Genomic DNA, 9,737 nt, shown 5'->3' with positions numbered 1-9,737 from the left:
TTTCATTGGAATAAATGACTGACCGTCTGAAATGAAAAGATCTGAAAATGAAGAGATCCCTAAAAAACACCTTTAATATTAAACAAACGCCAACAATTAAATACAACATCAAAACATTTTCATTATCTTGTAACAGTTGTATAAAAATCGTGGTAGTACAAAAGCAAATGTTTAAAAAATATTCTATCACTATCAACATTACTATACAAAGTACTTGGCAGAAAACAACAATGTTGTGAAAGCAAAAAAAAAAACCTTTTGTAAAAAATACAAATTACAAAGATATGCACTGACATGGTCACATAGGCACTGCCCAAATGACCTCATGACCTTCCTCAGACCAAAGCAGAGGGAAACACTACATGAGGAACCTCTCATCCACAAGAGTCTTTGTTGCCAAGTTCCTTCGACTAATGGCATTTCGGACCAGCTTAAAGAGCTAGGAAGGAAAAAAGAAAAATTATTAACTGCAGTAAGTAATAAATTTTTTTATATTTGCTATTGCCCGGGGACAAAACAAATGACAACACTGCACATGCACGAGTGAAATAGCTACAAGGTCATAAAGAGCTCATTCACAGAACTATTTAATATAGTGAGTATTATGCTTACCTGGAAAAGGTGCATATATACACATGCTCACATACACGTACACACAGCTTCAACTGTACATTTATATTTATGGAACATAAGCGATAACTGCTGGGAAAACTCTGTAAGCCTTAATACCAGTAAATGTATTCAGCTGTTTCCCCTAGTTATGTCTTCTTGATGTCCCTTAAATCCAATGTCCTCTCTCTGCCTTACACCGCCCCCTACTGGCTGGAATCTACAGAACATCTGCAAAGGGTCCATTCCAGGCAGAATTTTAAGTGACACACTGTGACAGTTTTCAAAGGCATAATGTTAACAAACCCAGGAGACACTTACCAGTTGCTGCAGATAGGTAAGCACTGCAGCCAAGACAAAGTTCTGACTGCCCAGGTCCACGACGCAGAAGAACAGCATGTCGAAAATCAGCAGGGTGGCCTCGTTTCCATAGTAAAGGACATCGCTGAATGAATGGGATTCATCTATAGCACAACAGCAAGGCCAATCAACGCACGGTAGACTCAAAGAGATGAGACTCACCGGGTGTAAACATGACACATGGGCTAAATATTCAAGTACACTGAAGCCCACTTTAAATGAATGGAAGAGAAGAAATCTGTGAAATGATTACCATTGTAAAATAAGCTTTTGTCCATCGGTTCAATGAATTCCATTCCGATGACTCTTTCGAACAACAGTTTGTCTTTTACGATGTAGTCCATTTCCTTATGTGCCTTAGGAAAGAGTTGAAAGGAAAAAGAAAAGAGTAGAGGATTAAAGACCATAGCCACAACATCCAAAATTTCATCTGCAGCCACAGCCAAGTAAAACCCATTCTACAATCAAATAACTGTACCAGATCACATTCACATTCGCATGCACTAAAGCAAAGAAGACACTGAACGAGTTACTGTTATCTTTTGCTTGTAGACTAAACAGTCAAAAATACTTACATGGTCTATGACAGAACTGAGGAACCTGTTCATGGTGTTGTACGCTTTGGCGTTCTGCTCGAACGGACTCGCCGTGGCATCCAACAGTCGCGAGGGCCCGTTTCTCTGTAAAGTTCACGAGCGATTACAGACACAGCCACGAGCCAATCAGATCACGGCAATGCAAGGAGGAGGGATCAATCACACGAACCCTGGTGAGCGGGTCCAGGATCCTGTCGTACTGCTGACGGAGTCTGTTGGTGATGGAGATCTGGAAGGTCTGGGTGTCGGTGTTGGGGAGCAGCCCTCTCTGACCACAGAGGTTCTCCTGAAATGGACAAAAAAAGCAGGCACCCTGCAGTTTAACCTGAGCGCTACTCTGAATATCCTGTCATACATGCAGTTACTGATGCACTTTGGGCTAATCTCTGAAACATGACTCATAGTTGACCGCAAATGTGAAATATTATTTGTAGACTACCTAACTTTTATTTGTAGATTAACCATACTTTACATGTCATTTCACATGTATGAGTACATCTAAATGGAGCCAGAAACCAATTCAGTGTATGGAAACAGTTGCATTTGCAAACAAACCTCACAGGAAGTACTTCATTCATGTCCAAAGCATATGTCAAACACACATCTTACAAGACAGGTGCATAAATACTTGGCACATCCAAGCAAACATTTTTCTCCTGTTTCCTGTACTGAACTACTACATGCATCTTTTAACATACTATTGCTTATATGAATACATAACCACCAAGCTCTAGTACTAGGACCTTCATAAGGACCCAAGGGCAGCCTCATCTCCTAAAGTGACAGATTGTAGTGCAGTGTCTCTGACGGTTTGAGGGTAGCAACAACAACACATAAAGTTTCTAAACACACAGTCCCAAAAGATGCCCTTGATTGCTTTATCAAGTGAACATGTCACTGCGTGAACGTGAGGCCGAACCCGCGCAAGAGATCAACACTACGCTCTCTCATTCCGGATAACGGTGTCTCATGAGACAGGCGGTCCCTGACCCCCCCTCGTACCGCCTCCCTCTTCAGGTTGACGTTCATCTCCTCCATGTTGGTGTCAGCGTGGCCGTGGACGGAGCGACCGTGGATGTAGTAGCCGAAACAGCGGTGGGAGAGCAGCCAGACGGAGATCTGAGGAGCAGGAACAAACCCACTGTCAGTCACTGCTGAGCCAAGAGGTTACCAAGGAAACTATTCGCTCTGCATGACTTTCACACACTGCAGCGTTGGGCAGGAGGCCGGGGCCATTGGGATAATATGCCAGCTTTTCCCAGATGGCTCTGGGTTTTCAGGTTTTTTGACTACCTCAGGAGAATATACGCTTTCTAGTGCTTTCCTGTGAAGCAAGCGTAAAAATGAACTAAAACATTATACACTAAACACTATAACAACACTAAAACAGTTAGATTTTTTTTGGATGAGTTAGCCGCACTCTGGTTTTGCTTGCCAGCAGCAGTGTGTGCTAACTGCCTGGTATGACAAAAGCCCTCACAGCAAGTCAAGGACAAAATTTCAAACAAGTCAAAAATAGATTTCATCCCCAAAATAATTCAACGATTCCAACAATAGTTAAAGGGGACATACTCCGAAAAGATTTATGTTCTTATTATTTTATTCTTATGTACCCTTGAAGAAGGCATTTAGCCTCATTTGCTCTTTTGAGTGTGTAATGTAAGCTGTGGAGGCTGCCCCGGATACGGGTGGCAGCGAGGCAAATGAATAACTGTCACAAGGTCCGCACTCACGTTACTGATGGAGCAGAGGTCCACAAACTGACGGATTTTGTCCTCCACGAACCTCTCGTGGAAGACCGTGAAGAACAGTATCTGGAAAACAGAATGGGACACTATTCAGGAAGCTATAAAAACACGCAGGAAGGAGCAGTTTAAGTGAGCTGTGTATGACTTCGCAGTCAAGGCGAAGGCTCATCTTTCACAGCAGGGAATAATAAAACAGATTAATTATGATAACAGTAATAGCGTTTTTTATTAATCAAAGCTCTGTTCCCTTCAGGGACTGAAGCTCTCTTGTTCCGTTACCTGCAGTGAGCCGATGATGAGCCACACGGCTGTGGCCACGCCGTATCTCAGAATCAGGCTCCACTGCGGGACGTAGGCCTCACTGTCTCTCTTCAGAGCAGAGGAGGGATCTCTGAGGGCCAGGCTGGAGAAGCCCACGATCTAGGGGTGGACACAGGAAGAGAAAAGCATGGACTACCAGAGGGGACTCCACCGAGACCAGTGCTGAGACAAGCCGTGAAGCTTACTGCACACCCTCTATATTTATAACACCTCTGTAATCAGGATGGCACTGCTTACTACAGCGCGTGTGATGGACTGGCACACATTTAGACCTGGTCTGTCATTTGCTGCATGTACATTTGTTTATTTGAGCTTATTATATGCACTTATGTTCCTTTTGCTCTGTAAGCCACTCCGGATAAGAGTGTCTGCTGAGTGACTGAATATAAATGTAACCTTGAGGATACAACCATAGAAATGCATGGAATACACATGACCTGTACTGATGTCTATCAAACTAACAAATAAAAATTACCCAAGAGAGGAAAGTCTTTCAGTTTGCGGCACAGAAACCTCCTGAAATGACTCATGAACGCAAATACTCATATTCAGGCACCTCTTTTCCTGGAGCAGTGATCCCTGTTAAACCATCTTGGCACCCAGTAGAAAGCAGCTTTGTTCCTCTTGGGAAATGAGACCTGAGGTCAGATCCCCCCCCCCCCCAAAAAAAACAAACAAAAAAAACTTCTGCTTAGAGGTTAGAAAAGGATCGGCCATCATGACGGCATACCTCCAGGAAGAAAAGGACTGTAGCCACCTGGAAGGCGGGGTTGATTCGGCGAATCGTCTGGATCTCGTTCCATTCGTTGGCCACGAAGTACGTTCTCCATATACTGACGGGGGTCGGAATGCTTTTCGTTGATCCTGCCGCTTAAAACAGCAAAAACAACCATTACTGTGAAAGACAAGAATGAAAACAGATACACAAGCATTTAAACATTTAAAAATAAGCAAAATTAGATCAAATGTCTTTGGATGCATGCTTCTCATTGTCCGATTTTGTGTGGTACTGTATACATTTCACCAAATACATTTTTGGATAAAATCTCAGATGCGCAATAGGCAAAAGCAATGCATTAAACAAAATTACCCTCCATGATTTTTCCTCTGGGTCTCTCCCAGTCAATGAAAAATATATCCACGGACAATTGATGGATTAGCTTGTGCAAAAACTGGACTGCCTGCGGGGAAAAAAAAGACAAAACGAGCCTATTTAGCTACCTATTCAGCTAAGACACGTTAGCACATTCCCTGGAGCACAGTGTGTTGTAGAACTACGCAAACTGCACTGTCAGAAATAAATGGTAACACTTTAGATGACCTAATGGAGCCAGAAGCTTCTATAAATGCAATTTAACATGTCACACACACTTGCCACACACATAACCAGCTCAAAAACATAAATATGAGATGTTATTTAGCATGAAGAAAGAACTGCTTCTGCATTTGACAGATTAATTTTCATATAAAGTTAAGATGATGCTTATAAGCTGTTATTAATAGTTAGACACGCTTATGCCAGGCCTTATGATAGCCTTATTAAGGTGTTACCAAATGAGCTCTTTCTTGGTGATACACAGTACCCGAAATCGCTCTGAAAGCACAGAGGTTACCTTTAAGGCAAATGCACAGCCCACGTACGTGACAAATTGCTCCTCTTGGGAGGGCAGGGGCAGCAGGACTGACACAAACTGCTGGGCCTGAAAACAAGCGGAGGCACTGTGAAACCCTGCACAAACACCTCTGCCTCCTGTGCAGCGTTACACTTCTAACACACAGAGACAGTGCAGACAACAGACCCAATAGCACCAAACGGAAGATCAAAGGGAAAGACTTGCCTCCACCGTCTGGATAGAGTATCCACCAGAAACGATAAAATAACGGGAAAGGAAACGAGACAAGGTTAAGTGGCATGCGAGTGTCAATCAGGAAGTGAATAATTGTACCTGTGTCCATAACTGGACGTAATCTGCCTGCTTTGAGTGCCAGATTTATTTACCTTGTAGAATATGAGCCAGTACAGTCCAGTCCCCACCGTGATGACGAAGAACACGTTGGCGAGATCTCCAGCATAGAAGAGCAAGAATTTCAGGATGGTCTGGGAACGAATGGCAAACATAATGTTTTAATTTAACAAAGTCAAATCTATCTCAGCTTCAGACGCATCAGGCTGGACAACCTAACTGTTCTTGGCCAGGTGACTTTACCTGGAGTTTTCCACTACAAAAATACACACAAAGCTCTGTATATGTAATCCAAGTGTGTGTAAAAATCACTGAAAGGTTCCATGGCAATGACTCGTGTAAGGGGCATATACGTTCTTTGTGATCCATATGTTATTAGTGATGATCCTCCACCACCTATTTGCTCAAATATACAATTGAACACTTTCTTGTAAAGTGTGGTGACTAGCTAGTGTGGTGTTTTAATTGAATTAGTGTAAATTTCAGTGGAAAGGGGATATGTAACATACCTTACCACTCACCTCAACCTCTCACATAACTCACCAGAGGGTCCCGTCTCACAGTTTGGCAACCATTGTTCAAAGTAAAAAAATAACGAGTGTTGTGGACAGCGCTCACCTCAAGATCGATTATCGGGGAGGCGATTCTCCTCTTCCAGCTGGCCGTCTTGAGGAGCGAGTACAGCACGGACACCCCACCTAGGACTCCCAGAGCAATCTAGGAAAGCCAGAGGTGGTTTGATTGGTGACACAGTACGTTGAGATACGTCCACCTTTCTTGGCGTTCAAAGCTTTGGTTGCGTTAAAATGTGGGCCGTTCGCAGGCTGATGCTGTGCTTCCTTAGAGTTCATTTTGAACCCTATCCCTGAGCTTTAACACCACAAGAAAGACATGCCAGCTGTAAGATTATAGTGCTTCTAACTTCTGACCAGACGTGGCTCAGAATCAGAGAACTGTTAACCTGATGGCCTTATTATCATAGTTACAAAGGAAGCTCCACACCTCTTGGTGCCACGGTACAGTTGGAGCCAAGAGCAATTGATTAAGGCAGGCAGCAGCCATCAAGTCTAGCATACAACCGGGAGTGGGCAATTGGCAACCATCACCACACAAAGGGGCGGTCAGCATCAAAGGATCCCGCTTTGCATTGGGAACATAGGTTGATGTTGCAACAGTGTAAAACCTATTGTTTGTTGCCATTTGTTTCATGGTATAAAAGGCAGATCACGGTAACAGTTCTCTGAGTTAAAGCTTCGCAGGCAGAGATGCTGCCGGATTCCATCACCAAATAAAGCTTTTTCTCCAAGCGCGCTTTTGGTCCGGTTCGTTTACTTTTAAAATTAGAACAAAATCCAACACAGCAAATCAAAACCCTCCAAATATTTAACACATTTGGAGGATAGGACATGGCAGTAATGTAAATTCATCCCTGCTTGTTAGCCGAAACCTTATAACGAGACACCTTAACTGAATGGAAAGGCATAAGAATAATCCTCAGATGTTCTTTCCCAGTGGAAAATGCTACTTAATGCAGACACAGGAGACCCTGTTAGCCATAAAAAACAGCTGAAGGTTTCCTTGATTTCTCTTGCTAGAGCCGCTGCTCATTGAACAACATTAACATGGCGCCTGGTCACTTGGAGACATCAAGCCTAGCCACTAATCTAAGGCACACTGCTAGTGTGAATTTAATGGAAACTGAATTATGTTGCATACTTCAAGGTCCCGGATTAATTACACCGTAGCTGACAGATACTGAACTTGTATGTTGTCTAAGTACTCACATCTGTCTTGATCTGGGCTTCCTTCTGGTCCATCTCATACTCTACTGTGAACGACACCTGAAGTTAGAACAGAGAAGGAGAACCAGCTGGTTACTGTATGGAAGCCAACCATGAAGTTTTTCATTCAGAGAACCAGGACGACTGACAGCTGATTCTGGCATGTTTGACTTACGGGAACTGTCTGTGTGTCAGGGTTATTGATGGCAATATCTGAGTAGGAGACAGTGATCAACGGTGGGTAGACCTCTCCTTTCTGAGTGTCTGCAACCAGCTGGAAACTATAACAATGGAGTTTGTCATCATCATTTAGAACATTCAAAACAAAGTTGACACTTTAATCATAAGTACTAAAAACACTGTGCATCCAGCATTACAGCTGTTCTTACAAAAAACATCATCATCATCATCATCATCATCTTTTTACTCATCCAAAACAGCCATCGACTGTAGGTTTATAAATATGAATGCCTGGATGAACCTGAGGGCTCCCTGCATTACTCTTCCTCATCTGAACTTCTGTGGCTTCTTATACCGTATATCAACCATTTATCACAAACCACATATCTAATTCAAAGGGTCCTCCTAACTGTCCCCGATCAGCAGCACTACATTACCTTATCCTTATGCTGGCTGCAACACGTATGAATTTGGGCTGGGCCTCCAGTCTGTTTTCACGCCCAGTGAGAGTGTCCACCAATAGTATCCGCCGAGACAGATACCAATTGTTCATGTTACTCCCTGAGTGTAAAAACAGGTAACACGATTTTGTTATAATTATTAATACTAATATGGATATTGCAACTATTGTTATTTTTCAGAGTATCTTGTGCAAAACTGAGTCAAGGGATAACTAGAGACTATACACTGATTTGTATTGATACAAAAACAATGTGATGTAGCATGTAAGAATCCATCTACACCATTTTCATTTATTGACTTAACATTCATCTTACTGCAGGAATTGGGATGCAACTTGGCCATTTGCAATAATCCTAGTTATCTTTGAACTTTGAGGGTTACCAATAGCATATGAGCCATTACATAGATACATTATACTTTTTTAAAGTATAGAATAATTTTAAGGTTATGTAGAATCATATTGTATTGAAGCATATCACTGTGAATCGCATTACTTGTATTGAAATGAATTCTCAGATACATTATGGTATACTGTATTATTGCTGAAGTATTGATATTGTAACGTATTATTGTTAAGCAAGAGGTTTACACTACTAGGGGTAACATCTACAGTATACAAACATCACCTTGGTTGACAAGCTGCCCATTAAAAAGCTGGTTGAGGTTGCGGACAGGCACAGCTAAGAGCTTCCTCTCTCCACTGCTCAGGGTGAAGTCCATGAATATGTCATAAAACAGCGGCTCTGGGAAATCAGTCAGAATCTTGGACACAGAGAGGACGCACTGTGGAAATGCAAGAAAGCAGACACTGCAATTAATACCGTAACTGCAGAGGGGCATGAAATCTGATAATCTGAACCAAAACCTAGAAACAGAGTATGTCTTGTACAGAACGATACATGTTGACAAATGCAATCAAAGGATCTATTAAGCAGTTACCCAACCCACTGAGGTAAGACAGGCTAAGAGTAAAAGGCGGAATGCCTTTGCCTGGTACGTGTGGAAAGTCACTCACGCTTTGCTGATAGGCGGTCCCGAACGTGTAGGCAGCCTTGATTCTGACCGCTGTGTCAGGGCATAGCTAGAGAAGAACACGCACAGTCACATGCTGACCACAATGTCACAATGTGGCGGGTGGTGAGGCTTTTAAGGAGGTAGCAGAACTGAGCCCTGGAGTACCACATATGTGAGACCAAAAGAAGGCTAAAATGCCTCACTACCCCATAGCACTTCCTCCTTCATCCAGTCTTTGTGTGCTCATTTTTGAACTGTATTTTTGCTCCTGTTTGTCGTTTTGCTGTTTGTCTTCCACAAAGTGTAAGTCCAATTGTAAGTAGTTTGATCTTTGGTGTATTCTAAGTATTATCAGTGAGAAACATGAATGCTGGTCATTTTAAAACAACATTAGGGAATGGGACAGGTGGATACAGAATAAGAAAAAATCTATTGTGTTAATTGCACCGAAACAGGGACATAGCCAAATGCACCTGCATTTAATTTATGTATTTGTTTTATCTATTTAAGCAATTTGACAGGGACAGTGCACATTAATCAATATTTCACAATACACAAAAATATAAATGTGCAAAGGTTAGCCAGAGAGCTAATTTGCACATGTAGTTCCTAGACAGGATAAGACAGATATTTATATTATACTTACCCTATGTGAGTAATGAAACATGATATAGTGTGTTGAATTAGACTTAGATGGATCTT

The 9,737-nt window shown here is 42.3% G+C and overlaps 1 protein-coding gene across 1 annotated transcript in view; it reads right to left on the bottom strand.

The window, feature by feature from the left end:
• Positions 1 to 292: 292 nt before the first annotated feature.
• tmem67 (transmembrane protein 67) overlaps positions 293 to 9,737 on the bottom strand; it is a 15,844-nt gene continuing 6,399 nt past the window's right edge. Inside the window, exons 11-28 of the mRNA XM_036539055.1 lie at positions 9,037 to 9,102; positions 8,648 to 8,804; positions 7,997 to 8,120; positions 7,555 to 7,660; positions 7,383 to 7,439; positions 6,217 to 6,315; positions 5,634 to 5,732; positions 5,248 to 5,334; positions 4,725 to 4,815; positions 4,365 to 4,504; positions 3,593 to 3,733; positions 3,299 to 3,379; positions 2,568 to 2,684; positions 1,735 to 1,851; positions 1,545 to 1,649; positions 1,223 to 1,325; positions 931 to 1,073; positions 293 to 439 (exon numbers count right to left, since the gene is read on the bottom strand). Of these exons, the coding sequence (XP_036394948.1) occupies positions 359 to 439; positions 931 to 1,073; positions 1,223 to 1,325; positions 1,545 to 1,649; positions 1,735 to 1,851; positions 2,568 to 2,684; positions 3,299 to 3,379; positions 3,593 to 3,733; positions 4,365 to 4,504; positions 4,725 to 4,815; positions 5,248 to 5,334; positions 5,634 to 5,732; positions 6,217 to 6,315; positions 7,383 to 7,439; positions 7,555 to 7,660; positions 7,997 to 8,120; positions 8,648 to 8,804; positions 9,037 to 9,102 (1,914 nt within the window). The 3' untranslated portion in view covers positions 293 to 358. The remainder of the gene's footprint in view (positions 440 to 930; positions 1,074 to 1,222; positions 1,326 to 1,544; positions 1,650 to 1,734; positions 1,852 to 2,567; positions 2,685 to 3,298; positions 3,380 to 3,592; positions 3,734 to 4,364; positions 4,505 to 4,724; positions 4,816 to 5,247; positions 5,335 to 5,633; positions 5,733 to 6,216; positions 6,316 to 7,382; positions 7,440 to 7,554; positions 7,661 to 7,996; positions 8,121 to 8,647; positions 8,805 to 9,036; positions 9,103 to 9,737) is intronic.

This window comes from Megalops cyprinoides, chromosome 10 (genome assembly GCF_013368585.1).
Source record: "Megalops cyprinoides isolate fMegCyp1 chromosome 10, fMegCyp1.pri, whole genome shotgun sequence".
Taxonomy (NCBI): domain Eukaryota; kingdom Metazoa; phylum Chordata; class Actinopteri; order Elopiformes; family Megalopidae; genus Megalops; species Megalops cyprinoides.
Note: the sequence above shows the minus strand (reverse complement) of the source record. Positions and strands in the feature narration are given on the sequence as shown.